This window comes from Bos indicus, chromosome 19, assembly GCF_029378745.1.
Source record: "Bos indicus isolate NIAB-ARS_2022 breed Sahiwal x Tharparkar chromosome 19, NIAB-ARS_B.indTharparkar_mat_pri_1.0, whole genome shotgun sequence".
Taxonomy (NCBI): Eukaryota; Metazoa; Chordata; class Mammalia; order Artiodactyla; family Bovidae; genus Bos; species Bos indicus.
This window is the reverse complement of record NC_091778.1, coordinates 48,958,906-48,974,347: the sequence shown is the minus strand read 5'-3', so window position 1 is coordinate 48,974,347 and position 15,442 is coordinate 48,958,906. Positions and strand designations below refer to the sequence as shown.

The 15,442-nt window shown below is 43.3% G+C and overlaps 1 protein-coding gene across 9 annotated transcripts in view; it reads right to left on the bottom strand.

Annotated features, from left to right (window-relative positions):
* Positions 1–15,442, bottom strand: part of TANC2 (tetratricopeptide repeat, ankyrin repeat and coiled-coil containing 2) — a 364,370-nt gene that overhangs the window by 29,851 nt on the left and 319,077 nt on the right. For all 9 annotated transcript variants that reach the window (XM_019981630.2, XM_019981634.2, XM_019981631.2 and 6 more), the window contains 5 exons: positions 10,544–10,652; positions 7,612–7,734; positions 6,601–6,837; positions 3,123–3,308; positions 818–911 (listed from right to left, as the gene is read on the bottom strand). In XM_019981630.2, coding sequence (XP_019837189.1) covers positions 818–911; positions 3,123–3,308; positions 6,601–6,837; positions 7,612–7,734; positions 10,544–10,652 — 749 coding nt within the window. The remainder of the gene's footprint in view (positions 1–817; positions 912–3,122; positions 3,309–6,600; positions 6,838–7,611; positions 7,735–10,543; positions 10,653–15,442) is intronic.

Below are 15,442 nucleotides of genomic sequence, written 5' to 3'. Positions count from 1 at the left end.
TCCTCCCTAAATTGGCCATCTCAATGCTGGTCTCCTTCTCCTGGCAAATACGACACATATCTGTGGTGACACTACAGTTTTCACTGCCCTGGTTTCATAAAAACACAGAAAAGGTTACTAATGTTTTCCCAGATGTTCCAGTTTAGACTTGGGGGAAAGACAATAAACATTTCCTGCAAAGGCCACAAGGAAGATGCTTCTGTTTATGGAGTAATACCAAGCACTATAGAAACAGCTTTGCTACAGACGGAGAGAGACTACGCAGGGCTGTAACCTACAGCGGGCAGGGCCTTCATTTTGCATCCTGATGCCAACTGTTCTCATGACATATCAATTTAATCATGTCAGGTACCACTCACTTTACCATGGTACCATTTGGTTCATTAAGCTGGAGGTGTCGATAAAAATTCAACTTCTTAGTTTCTAACTACAGGGGAAATATTTATTCCTAACTACTACAAGGATCTCTCTCTCTCTCACACACATACATAAAGTCCACAACTATTTTCTGTTCTGGTTTGGCACACTGGAAGGAAACTTTCAGTCTTTTAAAATATTTGGAAACAAGAGCAGGGAAAGTTTTGTTTGAAAGAAGACTCTAGGGCTAATGGCATGGTGCATCCAAAGGGACAGAGGATTGAAAGAAGGAAACTGCCTGACTTTTTACTTTGGCTGAATTGGTCTCCAGTACAACAGCCATAAGACAGAGAGACTGCCAAAGACCTGGCAGAGAAAACACCGAGGAGTGAGACACAGAGTGTCTCCACACACACACAGGACATTCATGAGAGAAGAAAGAGCTGTCCACGAGAGGTACCTGTCTCTCCCCAGAGACTGTCAAAGCTGTTGATCTGTGCTCGCTCCACCTCCTCTTCATCTTTTTCTGGAAGATCAAGTAGGTAGGAGACAATCTGAAACAAGAAGTTGTGTCAGCTCGAAGTTCAGGTGGAAAACTATACACTGATACTGTGAACCTGTGAGGTTTGGGAGATATCTGGATAACCCAGGGCCACCCTCTTGCACACCACAGGAATCAGAACAATTTGTCCTCACAAAAAAATGCAAAGCTGCCAAGATGAGCATGCATTCTCCAGGTACAGTCTACATGTTTCCCTTGAATGCAATTAACTTATACAGCCCGTGATTTAAAAAAAATACATATTTATCACATTTGAGTTAAAAAAAAGCAATCCTTCTCCCTCCTAATAAAACTACCAGAAAAAAAATAAAACTAACAGAAAAAAAAATCAATAAGCAAAAACAAGAAAATAAATATGGAGAAAACTGAGGGCCTGTACTTTTTCAGAGTAGAGCTGTTATCTTCTTTTTTTTTCCCTCTTGGAATTACAAGGACTGTTTGGGGACCGTAAAAGGAGAATGTCTGCTAACAGCAAAGCCAAGTGACAGCTTTGTTTTCAGGACTCTGACTATAAGGAGCGCTAAACAACCTTCCACAGATAGTCAAAGTTCCAATTTTACTTAATATTCCCTTGGGGACATATCAGGTCAGTGGAAGAGGTGGCTGTCTCACTGAAGCATCCCATGCAGTGTGAACCAGCTTGTCCTGGCTAGTGAAAGCTGACTCTTGAATTTTCGGAGTTTTGCAAGCTGGTTGTTAAACAAAGATGTTTATTAAAAACTAAATAACAGGGAGGGATTTAAAAACAATTAAATAGCAATGATGGGAATTCCCTGGTGGCCCGGTGGTTAAGACTCTGCTCTCATTGCCAGGGCCCAGGTTTGATCCCTGGTCAGGGAACTAAGATCCCACAAACCAAGCAGCAGAGAAAAAAAAAAAAAAAAAATTAAATAATAATGAAAGAAATTACATCAGGTTAAAATATAAAACCTCATAACTTCCTAATTATTAAATTACATTTTACTATTATGTATGCTCATGAGGTTATTTATATTGACTGTGTCTGCATGGTGGCAGTTTTACATAAAGGTGTACTCCTGTGCATCTCTTTGAAACTCTGTGTTCAGTGTTGGTAGCTTGAAATCAGTCATGGTGGGGGTATTTGCTGCTGTTGTTCAGTTGCTAAATCGTGTCTGACGCTTTGTGACCCCATGGACTGCAGCATGCCAGGCTTCCCTGTCTTTCACTATCTCCTGGAGTTTGCTCAAATTCTATACTCTGGAAATTGGCAAATTCTGCAGATCAGGATTTGATTTAGTGCAAAAGCTCAAAGAGGTTCCAGTTTAATGAATATAATTTGTATGAGGGCAAAATGTAGTTTGACAGTGAATCACACACCAGATTTAAAGACAAAATTATTGGGAAAAGAGCAAACGGGTAGTTTCATTTATCAAACCACGGTTGAGTTGTAACCACAGGGTTGGGTGTGGATATAAATTTAGCAAAAATTGACAAAAGCATTCAATTAAGAGTATTACACAATTCATTATTATTTGTAAACTGTGTGTGACATGTTTTTTTATATCAGTAAATTTATAATAAATTTAAGTCTGTTTGTACACACACACACACACACACACAAAACATTCCTACTGCTCTCTACTCCCTTCTCCAAGGCTGGTTGTTAAACATTTCCTAGCACACTACCAATTCTACATATTGTGCCACTACAATACTTTTATTAATAAATAACTTGGCAAAAATACCATCTGCACAGTGTTTAACAGTTTACAAAGCACCTTTCATATCAACCTTATAAAAAAGAATTTATTAGAAAGCCTCTCTATACTGGTGGGAGACTAAGGTTCTAAGAGATGAGTTACATTGCCCAGAGCCCAGAGCCAACGTGGAGGAAAGCTGAGCTTCAAACCTGGTCCTTCTGATATTCCAACTCCCTATTCCACTCCACCCACCCGTGTGAACAAAGGTCAAGGAATAACCCCCCGCCCCCACCAGCCCAGTGTCATTGTTAAATAGGGGTGGAAGATGAGGAGGAATCAGATTAGATAATTCCCAAGGTCCTTTCCAACATCATTCTAGGTACCCTGGCATGTCCCTATTTCTCAGACCAATGACCAAAAAGCTACTTCATATTAACCTGGCAATTTTGTAATAAGGCAACTATTTTTTCCCTGGTTTCCTTCAAGACATAGCTTGAAAAAAAAAAAAACAACAACCCAAGCCTTACTGGCTGCTTTCTTACCTCAGTGTAACCCATGCTGGCTGCAGCGATGAGGGCTTGCTGGATGGCGTGGCTCTTCTTAAACACCCCCTGCTGCTGGCCCGCCATCGTCCAGTCACACTGAATGAGAAACTTGACGACCTCCAGATGACCTCGGAGTGCGGCATGGACCAGGGCGCACTGCCCATTCTTATCTAAGTGATCCACCTGCGGGAGGGGACAGAGAAACCTGTGTGAAAAAGCCTGGGGCTGTCTCCCAAGTCTTGTTTCATCCTCTCACTGCACAGGTCTGCACCACGAAGATTCACCCTCTCCCATATTCCTTGGACCACTTGCTGAGAAAATTCAGGTGATATTCTCTTACTCAGGCTAGATCTTCACTGAGCTACAACTCTGGTAGATGCTCCTCTGGGGAGACTCTCTTTGTATAACATCAGGCTTTTGTTTTCACATCAAAAGAAACCAAAAATATGCCCCAAACGACCCCAAACTTCAGCTTTGCTTTCCTGATGTACACTTTCCTTTGTCCTCAAATAGGTCTTTTCAGACTCAAATCTGAAAGGCTTATAAGCTGTACTGGCACAAAACACTGTCTTTGAAATCATGAAAGGGAAGAAAAACATCTTGAAGCTTAAATTTTTTGGTGTTCCAAAGAAGCAAAGTATCTCATATCATGAATCACACAGTTAACCACTAAGCTCTGGCAGATGCCACTTCTTTCTTCCAATGGGAGGGTGGAATCGCGACTATTTGGCCAAAATGGCTGGAGGGACTTGGAACTTAATGCTAGACTACGTTCCAGCAGCAGTTTTACAGTTGTGGTGTTGGTTACAGGTTTAGGCTGAAAGAGGAGCCTGATTAAGAACAAGCTACCAGAAGGTCCCTAGCCACAAGTCTCAATGGATGAACAGCCTCTCCTGGCAGGTGGGCAGGGTATGTTCCAGTGCTTACTGTTCCAGTGTTCAGGCTTCACTTGCTCCAGAGCAAGTGAAACCTAAGTTCTGTATCTGTTTCTCTCCAGCTTTAGCTCCATCCAGCCATTCAAAGATCAAATGTTTACTGAATGCCTACTGTGTGCAAGGAGCTCTTAATCCTTTTTCTAGATGAACAAAGTGAGGCTGAGAGAGGTCAAATGACTTGTCCAAGCCCTCATAGAAAGCAAGCGTCAATGCAGGCTTCGACCAGGTTGTGCTTGATGCCAAAGTTGACGATTTTGATGACTTGCCTCCTCTCTCTCATGGAAGCCAGACTGTAAGAGGTTAAAGAGCAGTAAGGAAGCGGTGGTAGCAAGCAGAGAGGACTCTTAGGACAGGTTCAGTGGATGTGGGCAGGAAGAAAAGGGACAGTGGTTTCTGGTTAGGAGACAGCAAAGTCTCTCTTTAGGGTTAGAGAAGACATTTGTAGGTTTGTAGAAACTGAGAAGAAAGGTAGCGTGAATTTAGAAAGAGAATGAAATGATGTTAGTGAAAGAGCAACATACTGAGATTAAAAAATATACGTGGGAAATTCCCTGATGGTCCAGTGGTTAGGACTCCACACTTCCACTGCAGGGGTCACAGGTTCAATTCCTGGTTGGAGAACGAACATCCCAAAAGCCTTGTGGTGCAGCCTATGTGTGTGTGTATATGTGTGTATAAGTGTATATGTGTATATATATGTGTATGTGTATATGTATACAGGAGGCAATAATTTTGAAAAGGAAGGCAAACACTTCCTTCTCTGAGGCAGAAGTAAAAGTTTGTAAGGATTAACAGAGTTTTGAGATAGAGGCACTGTGAGACAAACACAATCTTGGTACTTGTTGGAGGGCAAAAGAGTTTTGACGGGGTCTCAAGAAGATCATAGATGATTTCTGTATCTTCTCTGGGAAAATGAGAAATAAATAAAACGATAGCTGAGCAACAAGAAAGACCTAGCTGAGATTAGAATATGAATTTATAGCAATAATAATAAGGTCCAGTTATCATGCTGCTTCTAGAGGTGTTTATCCAAATGACTAGGACATTCTAGGTGGACCATTTCTGTGTCACAGTTAGCATTTACAGCTCAGGGATTTCACTGAGGTCCCCGGGTCCCAGCTCTCGAGAGTCTTGGGAGAGAGACCCAGTTCTCCCTGGTGAGAACACCAGACACCTCAGAACGAGGTATGCTGTTGTTCAGTTGCTAAGTCGTGTCTGACTCTTTGCGACCCCGTGGACTGCAGCATGCCAGGCTTCCCAGTCCTTCACTATCTCCTGGAGTTTGCTCAAGTTCATGTCTATTGAGTCGGTGATGCTATCTGGCTATCTCATCCTCTGCCGCCCTCTTCTCCTTTTGCCTTCAATCTTTCCCAGGTTTTTTCCAATGAGTCGGCTCTTCGCATCAAGTGGCCAAAGTATTGGTGCTTCAGCTATAGCATCAGTCCTTCCAATGAATAGTCAGGGTTGCATATTATTTACAGTTCACTGCAAATCCACCAAAATCCTCAGTTTATTTTCAGAATGGAAATAAAATGTTCTACAGAAGTCTACATTTTTGAGACCAGCATTTCTCCTTTTTTAAAAAACACTTATTTTTTAAATTTTATTTTTGCTGTGCCGGGTCCTCACTGCTGTGTGGGCTCTTCTCTAGTTGTGGCGAGAGCAGGGGCCGTTCTTTAGTTTTTGGTGCCTGGGCTTCTCACTGCGGTGACTTCTCTTATTATGGAGCAGGGCGCACGGGCTTCAGCAGTTGCAACACACAGGCTCAGTGGTTATGATTCCCAGGCTCCAGGGCACAAGCTCAGTAGTTGTCGCACACGGGCTTAGGGGCTCTGCAGCATGTGGGATCTTCCCGGACTGGGGATTGAACCCGTGTCTCCTGTATTGGCAGGTGGATTCTTCACCACTGAGCTACCAGGGAAGCCCCCCGGTATTTTTTTTTTTCCATCAATATTTTGAAATTGAGTTTTATCATATCAGTGGCTCTTGAGGTACTATAAAGCAAATATATTTTAAAGAAATGTTTTGAGAGAATTAAAATACACTAACAGAAACACTTGTGAGTGCTTCTGGTCAGTCATCTCAGACGTCTACAGGGGTGTCTTCAAGGCTAGATGAGGGCGCCTGGTCTCTGCTCTTATGTCCACGACTAACATGAAAGGTTGAGAGTTCACAGGCGCCATTCAGATCAGACCTCACAGTGCAGTCTCCTTGCTCCCCCACTCCTCTTTCCTCACTCTGAGCTCAGGAGAGAATTTCTTGGTTGTGAGCTAGGGACTTTTTGTGGCTGCTGATAAATGCAGTTTCCTAAGTACCTCTCAAAAGTTTTAGAACTGTGTCCAGAAGCAGCCTGGAACTGGCCCAGGGCAAGCAGGCAAACAGGAGGATGTAATCAGAGCCAGTTCTTCCTTTGATCTGCTTCCTAATAGGATCTGATGTATATTCTACCTACACTCATGAGGCAACGCAGGAGATAAGGACGAGTCTAAGACGGGAAGAAAGACACAGGGAAGGAAGAACAAGTGCCGGGCAGCCGTTACCTTGGCCCGTTTCTTGCACAGCAGCACTACGATGCTCAGGAAGCCTGCCGCCGCGGCATAGCCCAGGGGAGTCAGGCCACTTTCAGAGGAGGCATCCACGTTGGCCCCAAACTCCAAGAGCAGGGCCACCATTTCTGTGTAACCAAGATGAGACTGGACACACAGAATTGGAGCATTATTCAAAACTTCTGTCCGGTAATTAATGTTGGCACCTCCCAAAATCAGCAGTCGGCTGACCTAGTCATAAGAAAACAAACGGAAACGATACTCACATAAATATCAGTTATATCCTATCAGTCATCTTTTCTTAAGTCATCTGCACGCATGCATGCTGAGTTGCTTCAGTTGTGTCCAATTCTTTGGGACCCTACAGACCACAGCCCACAAGACTCCTCTGTCTGTGGGATTCTCCGGGCAAGAACACGGGAGCGAGTTGCCATGTATTCCCCTCCGGGGACTCTTCCCGACCCAGGGATTGAACGTGCACCTTTTACATCTCCTGCATTGGCAGGCAGGTTCTTTACCACTAGCACCACCTGGGAAGCTTTAAGTCACCCTCGATAAGGGCCCAGAAACACCGAGTAACTTCTTTATTTTAAAATCTTCATTTGTTCCTTTTTTAATACCTTGCCTTTGGAAAGGGATGTGAAACGTCTCCTTTATACAAACTACCCAGGAACTAGAGCAAACACCACCCATACTGTAGTGCAGTCTCCACTGAGTGAACTGTTGGTCAGAAAAACTTCTACTGAAACAAAAGTGATCTAAGAATGTTTTACTCCCTAGAAGGAGCAGGAGTTAGTCTATAAATCAGACTCATCTTATAGAAGATCAACAGGTTTGATTTTCAATTCACAGAATAAAATGTAACAATTTAAAATATATCAAACTATTAATAAAAGGTTAGTTAACAGGAGAGTCAAAGATCAATCAAATAACTCCTAAATGTGCCCTGAGTTCTATGTTTTCATAGTTAATTCTTCAATCTGTCTGTAACTTAGATGCACTTACCTTTATATTTGGCGTGTAGAGATTTCGTAAAGATGCCAACGCCATGGACAGACCTTCTGTGCTGTAGGAGATCCAGAGGCCTTGGAGGATGGAGGATGATACGCCAACTTTTTTACTCAAACCCTGAAAAAGAAACAGGGACACAGTTAAGTGATCAGCCCAGCTAAAAAGTACCCTCGGCAGTAAGTTAGGAGCCTTTACGTTTGTGGTACTAACAAATGAAAACAGTGTCTTGCTCTAACGACATCCGGCATAACAGAGCCAGTCCACTGAGGGGGACAGACTGGTCCTGGAGGAACAAGCTAACTAAACTGTTTCTACCTCGGCAGTCTCTGACAACAAACCTACTCAATACCTCTCTCTTCTTTTTAAAAAAATATTTATTAATTTTGGCTGGGCTGGGTCTTTGCTGCTACAAAGGCTTTCTCTAGTTGCGGCGAGCTGGGGCTACTCTCCAATTGTGGAACTCAGGCTTCTCACTGTGGTGCCTTCTCTAGCTGCGGAGTGCGGCCGTAGTTGCTCTGCATCATGTGGGATCTTCCTGGACCAGGGATAGAACCCATGTCCCCTGCACTGGCAGGTAGATTCTTAATCTGGACCACCAGGGAAGTCCATCAGGTTTATTTTTAAGGTGATGAAAATAATAGTGGTAATAATTAATAGTGGTAATAATTAAACACGACTGAGCGACTGAACTGAACTGATAAATATACCAAATATCCTGAATTACAGGCCCTCAACCTTATATTTTTAAGGTAATTAATGACCTTATGCAATTGATAATCATATGCAATTCTTCATGAACAAAGATAAAATAAGGGAAATTTAAAACTAACTGGAAAGAAATATAAAGTGGACTGTATGTTACTGCTGATTGGCGGTTCTAAGTGATACTGATCATAAGCACTGAGTCTGTCTTTGCCTTTTCATGACCCTCAGCTGATAGGAACTGAGAATTCTAGCAGCCTGGGAGAAGCTACAGTTGATCGGTAGGGAGCACTCTGCATGTGCAGGACCCTGAAAAGTGCAGCATTAGGAAAACCACGGTCCAAGTCCACATTCTTCAGCTTACAGTCGTGTCATCACCACACGTTATACGCCCCAGGGAGCCAGTCATATCTCAGGCGACCATGTCGTCTGCAGCACAATAAGATAACGCTGTGTCAATGACAGAGCGTGTGGTTTAAGTGTGGGTCTCCAGGACAGGCTGGTGGCTGCCAGGAAGGAGGGGGCTGAGGGGACGATGAAGTGGGTAAAGGGATCCGGAGGTACAAACTTCCACTTAAAAAATAAGTAAACATTGTTTTCCATGTATTGGATAGTCACATGGGACCAAATGAAATTTCGTATCATTTATCTGTTTCATGTGGTATTTATTTTAGGGTGCAGGGCATACAGACAGGCATCGACTTCTTTGCCTCTGATCCCAGGCAGAAGGTGATGCTAAAAGCTTAAGTGATTAAAGTCATGATGCTTCATACTGAAGCTATTTCCCCATCTAACTGAAGGATAATCACCTCAGAGTCTGTAGAGGTGGCAGGCACTGTTTGGTCCACTTGAAGATGGAATGAGACACCTTGCCTGTTAAAATAGTCTCACTCTGCTCCCATTAAGTAAGGTCACTGGGTAAGGTCATTTTTGGGTACAGTGATTTGTTAGAAAGACAGTTATGATTCAAATATAGGGCTTGCCACTGTGGGCTTCACTTCTGTCCATCTGATGAAAAGCCTTCCCCAGCTATGTGCTTATATGCTGGGGAGAATTCGTTAGGCTCTTAAAGTTGCCCCTCATGCTGTTTTCTCTCTGAAGAGAACTGTTTTATCTTTAATAGTATCTCTTGGGGGAAGTCCAAGCCAGAAGATTATTTAAGATTCCTGAATTTCCCAGTCCAGAGGCAGCAGAAGTGGTCTGAAGAGACTGGGATTGGAGGTGGCAGATGCACTAGCCAACTGCAGACTAGAAAAACCAGGAGAACAAGTTTCTTCCTCAACTTCTGTGCTCTGTTCCCCAACTGCTATCTAGACCATAAATTCCTTGAGATTAGGGGCTGTATTCTTTTGGGTTTTGTATCCCTAGTACAATGCCTCAGCAAGCACTGAGTAAACAAACAAATGCATACAAGCACCAACAGACAGATACGTGCCCTTGTCTGGGATCTCCATCCCAGCTGTGTGGATGCTGGGAGGGAGAAAGCCCGTGCTTAAGAGTTCTTAAAAGTTTTGAAACGACCGGGCAAAAAACTGGGATTATAATTTCAAAAGAGAATGGGGAAAGTAGTTTAAAGGAAGGTTACGGTTGGTTCTAGAGAAAGAGTTTGAAATGCACAGCACCAGGGATATTAAAATCATAATGATAAGAACGTGGAAAGAGTAACTGCTCTCAGAGACTTGAAAAACACTGTAAAACCTGTAACTAATGCTTTATGACTATTCTCAGCAGATGGCAGGTCACAGGACAGTGGTTCCCAGCCTTTTTGGCACCAGGGGTTGGTTTTGGGGAAGACAATTTTTCCAATGACTGAGGTGGGGAGAATGGTTGCAGGGTGATTCAAGCACATTAAATTTATTGTACACTTTATTTCTATTATTATTATAATATCAGCTCTACCTCAGATCATCAGGCATTAGATCCCAGAGGTTGCGGACCTCTGATGTATGACGTATACACGACTATAAGCTTCTTACCTAAACAATTGTATGTGTACATTTCCTAGAAAGCCTAGCAATCCATTGAACTGGGAGATGATAAATGTGGTTTTCTTTCCAAAGTCTTAGGGAGGAACAGGCCAGACATTTTAGGAGATGGACCAATTCTGCAACAAACTAATTTCAGAAAGCAGGGACCACACTGACATAGCGGGCAGCTTCATACACACAGTGTTACGGCGCCTGCTGGAAATGGAAAGAAAAACGCCCCCAACTTCTTTAATTACCTTAAAAATGTGTGCTTTGAGGATGTGATGTCCCAGTTCAATTGTCTGCTGTCGGTTTAGTTTTCCCTCTTGGCGGGAAAACCAGAAGGCAAGTAATGTGTGACCACTCCTGCAAAGAGAGAGACTCATCTTAGGAAATTTAATGCTCCAACTCTCCTGCGGGTGGAGGACTGTGCACGTCGAGCCACACCGCCAGTGAAACTCCATCTTGTTCACCCAACTTCTTAGGGAAGGGCACCCGCTCCTGGGCAAGAAATGGTACGGAAAGGCTCCGAGCTTTTCCTGGTCTTTTACCCACATCACATGTGTGAATATCACAAAATGTCACTTCTAGTTGGCTTACACCCTTCCCACACACAGATGGCATTAAAAGACCCACTTTTATTTTCCGGCTCTGTCAACTTCTCTTATTTCACCCATGCTTTAAATGTCAGTGTTGCTTCCTTGGGATCTTGTTTTTGGTCCCAGTCTGTCCTCTGGATTAGCTCATCCATCCTCAGAGCCTTTGCCACTACCTAAACCCTTTACCTTTCCCTCTATCTAGACGTCTCAGCTTTAGCTCAATATACATCCAACTGCCTACTGGATTCTCTACCTAGAGGTCCAACAGCACCTTCAACTCAATGTGTCCCAAACTGCACTAAAAACCTCCTCAAGGGAAGTCTACTCTGATCAGCCTCTACCAAGCCTCTATTCTTTCTCTTTAGCATTTTTTTTTCCTCCAGCTGAGAAGGGCGTACTCTCTCTGGTGCTACATCGTAGGCTGTATATGCCTTTAGTACAGGATCTACCACATGGCTACAAGCTCTCTCCTGTACTAGACTGTAGCCTTCCTGATGGCAATCATTCCTGGCCCCCATCTGCTTGCCAACACATCTCCAATCTGTTCATGAAACAGAAAACCCTTCTCTCTGCCTCTGCACATTGTCTTATCTGCCCACGATGCTCAGAAATGCCACAGGCCTCTTGGAATCACACACTCAGCTTTGTCTGAAGCTTGGTCTGAAGACCAAGCCAACAGAGAGGCTAAGCTAAGAGAACTGTCAAAAAATAGAGCCTAGGTCCTAACTGTATAGCTTCCAATGCTAATTTTGGACTCCTTGTTATATGAAGTGATAAGTTTCTTTACTGCTTAATCCATTTGAGTTGATGTTTTCTATTTCTTCCAGCTTAAAGTGTCCTAATGATATACTCTTTTAAGTGTGAGTGTATTAATATATGTGTATATATGTAAAGTATATGTATAAATACAGGGTTGTATATCTCTTTTTATTTACATTTATGACAGAAATCTCGAGTTGTTTATGCTCTCCACAGTGCCAAACATGGTGTATGGCACATAAAAATTCTCAATAAAATTTTCACAAAGCAAGATTAGACATTAAACAAAGGACACTGGGTCACTTCTGGGTTCTGCCCTCTTACCACCCTGCTACAGTCTGTAGGAACTGTGACACTGCAGAGTAACCACTGTCCCTCTGCTTCCCATCAGCTGAGCAGTCAGCAGAGTTCTGTGTCCACTGACAACCTAGCTCTTTGACTTGTTTCACTTGGGAGCGCCACAAAGGAGGGAAATCAAACTGTGATTTCAGGTTCAAGCCCAACGAATTCATCAAACAGAAGGAAAAACAGCCAGTGAATTTTTTTTGGTGACATCTACTTGAGAGGGGGCCCAAATGTCTACTGGAAGATTTTCTCTCACAGTTAACATTGGCTATGCTGCCAGGTTTAACATTTGAAGATGCCTAAAACTGAAGTCTGAAAAAATAAACAAGTCCTTCCTTTCTTCCTTTATAAATAAAGTTTCAGTAAAGAACCTGGAGAACAGAAGATGAGACAGCCCCCATCTTACTTAGGTGGGATTCCCTGGTGGTACAGATGGTAAAGAATCTGCTTGCAATGCAGGAGACCTGGGTTCAGTCCCTGGGTGGGGAAGATCCCCTGGAAAAGGGAAAGGCTACCCACTTAGGTGGGAATCATCCTATAAAGCTTTAAAAAGAAATTCTACCATGTTCTAATCTTTGGCTTCATAGAATTTCTGGATTCTAGTGGATACCAGGTCATCTTATTTGATTAGATAAGACTGACCATAAAGGAAAGAGAGCTACTTCATTGAGAGACTGTCTCAGACAACTGTATCCTGCATGGAGTCATCAGTGTCATCTGAAGGTGAAAATGTGAAAGTGAAAGTCGCTCAGTCGTGTCCGACTCTTTACAACCCCATGGACTATGCAGTCCATGGAATTTTCCAGGCCAGAATACTGGAGTGGGTAGCCGTTCCCTTCTCCAGGGGATCTTCCCAACCCAGGGATCGAACCCAGGTCTCCCACATTGCAGGCAGATTCTTTACCAGTTGAGCCACCAGGGAAGCCCAAGAACACTGGAGTGGGTAGCCTATCCCTTCTCCAGAGGATCTTCCTGACCCAGGAATCAAACCAAGGTCTCCTGCATTGCAGGTGGATTCTTTACCAGCTGAGTCACCAGGGAAGCCCGTCATCTGAAGGCATGAGCCTGGAATTGTTTTGCACTCACAAAATCCAGAAATTGCTATTGAACGTTTACATAGCCCTTGAAAGCCCAATGTAGTTCATAGGCTTTTTTAACAGAAGTTAATGAGAACCATTTATAAAAGAGCCCTAACTTGAGTTCTCAAAATCCTATCTGGTTATTAACAATGAAATGACTGCAGCCTCCCTGGTATAAGAATTAAATGACTCATCTCTGACTGTCCATAGAGACAAGAACTCCTGGCACAGGCCTCTGATCCATCATTATGCTTCAGGGCATTAAGGAGAATCCACACCTATGAGGATTAAGGAGAAAGCTCAGGACAAGGACACGAAGTGTCAGGTAGACACAGACCTGACTCTGCCCCAGCGCTTCCACTTTACTACCGTGACTAAGACACCCTGGGAAGATGCTTCTGCCTCTTTCCAGCATGCATTTCAGCCACCCACAGGACAGTGCTTGCTTTTGTTATGGTTGACCAAACACCGAGGAGAAACGGCAAGCCACACAGGTCAAGGAAAAGATGATGACAACTGTAGTTTCCTTCTTTCTGGATACAAGCTGTTGTATTATTCATGAAAGAATGATTCCGATCAGTTTACTGGACTCAAAGCTTATGGTGTTGAGGACATGAAGGGTAAAACAGCAATTTCCGTTACGTGCTGGCATTCCCATTCGTACCTTTCTGTTCTGACGAACTACGATGCCACTGGCTGACCCAGTCTGCATGGGTCTATATGTGGGCTTGTCTACATTCATTTCTATTTTTCTTATTATCTGCTCACTCCTGAGCCCTATTACTTTTGACTTCTAGACTCACTATTCTCTAAGATCACCAGCAGCCTCTTAATTGGTTTTCCTTTTGCCTTTGATCTTTTGTTTTTCCTCTTTTTTTCTTCTCCATCCAGCATTAGGTCTTATGGACTATTTCCCTTGAAACAGTCTCTCCTCTTGACATCTAAGACACTACCCTGGCACTTTTCTCCCACTTTCCTTCGGTTACATAACCTCTTTGCTCTATTCCCCATTTACTCATCTTTCAGGGGCAGCCCTCACCTCGACTCCCGGCTTCGGCTCTCATTGCAATGACATCGCAGCACTGAGATTTACTCTGCTTCTCTAGCTGCCTGCAGATCCCCTCTACCTCCAAATGACCTGTCAAACGATGGCTGTTTGAAGTTGAAGATTTCCCTTAAAACCAAATCCCCTTAAGACTTATTAAAAAATAAAAACCACCTCCAGTTGCTCAGGCGTGACACCAGGCAGCTGTTTTCTCCTCCTTGTACATCATCTCTCATGGATAACTGCAAGAGCTTCACTCTTGCCACTGCCTCCTCCCCGGCTCATACCACTATCTATCCAGCAGAAACCTGATCAAATTTCTCTTCAAAATCCTTCAATGGCTCTATATTTCCTCCTATACATAATCTAAACTCTAAATTGTAAATCTAAACATGGTATTCAAAGCCTCCCCACAATCTGTCCCTTATCCGTTTCTTCACCTCCTAACCTTGTACTTCTAATTCCAGATGGAGTATAGAGTTTTGAACGTGCTTTCCCTCTGCCTGTAATTCATCAGGCAAACTACTTCCCAGTCTTCCAGCCTCGGTTCACAGCGTCTTCTCTGGTGCCCCCAGATGGGGCCAGCGGTTCTTTCCTTTAGGCTCTGCTGTATCTGGCACGCAGCTCCACCGCCGCACGGGGTACACCACGCACTGTGCGTGTCTGCGCATGAGTCTTCCTGCCAGACTCTACTCAGGACAGAGCCATGCTTTCTCACATATGTTCTCTGAGCTAACAAGAGTCCATACTTGCAGAATGAATAAAGGTCCCTTTTGTACAAATATACATTTGTACACTACCTACGGTTTCCACAATTACTACAGCACTTATTTAGATTCGCTCGTGCACGTTTATTATGGGCATAGGCATGAACATTACTAACGTGGTAGACTGACTGAGACTCAGCAAGACTGAAGAACAGACTCCAGCTCACCTGGCTAGGATACAAAGAGAGGAGAGTCCAAGGTCTTCTGAAACCTTGTTCCACTGCCACACTGATCAGATTAAAACGTAAAGAATAGTATGTTCATTTTTATAGCACACAATCTGAATTCTTACAATCAAAATTGGCAACTGTTAATTTTGACATTTTTCGATTAGCATTTTTGGGAGACAGCAGTTAAGAAATAGAGACAGCCCTAGTCTTTGTGACATTTTAAGTATGACTGAACACAACCGTGTTTCCCCCTATAATTACAGATGATGGTGATAAAAACTGACTCTCATGTGAGCTTATACATGGTTATAAAGACCAGTGGGCGGTGGCCATGGTGAGGGTAGAAGTATTAGGATTTCCACATAGTTTCTATAATGAGGTCACTTTGTGAT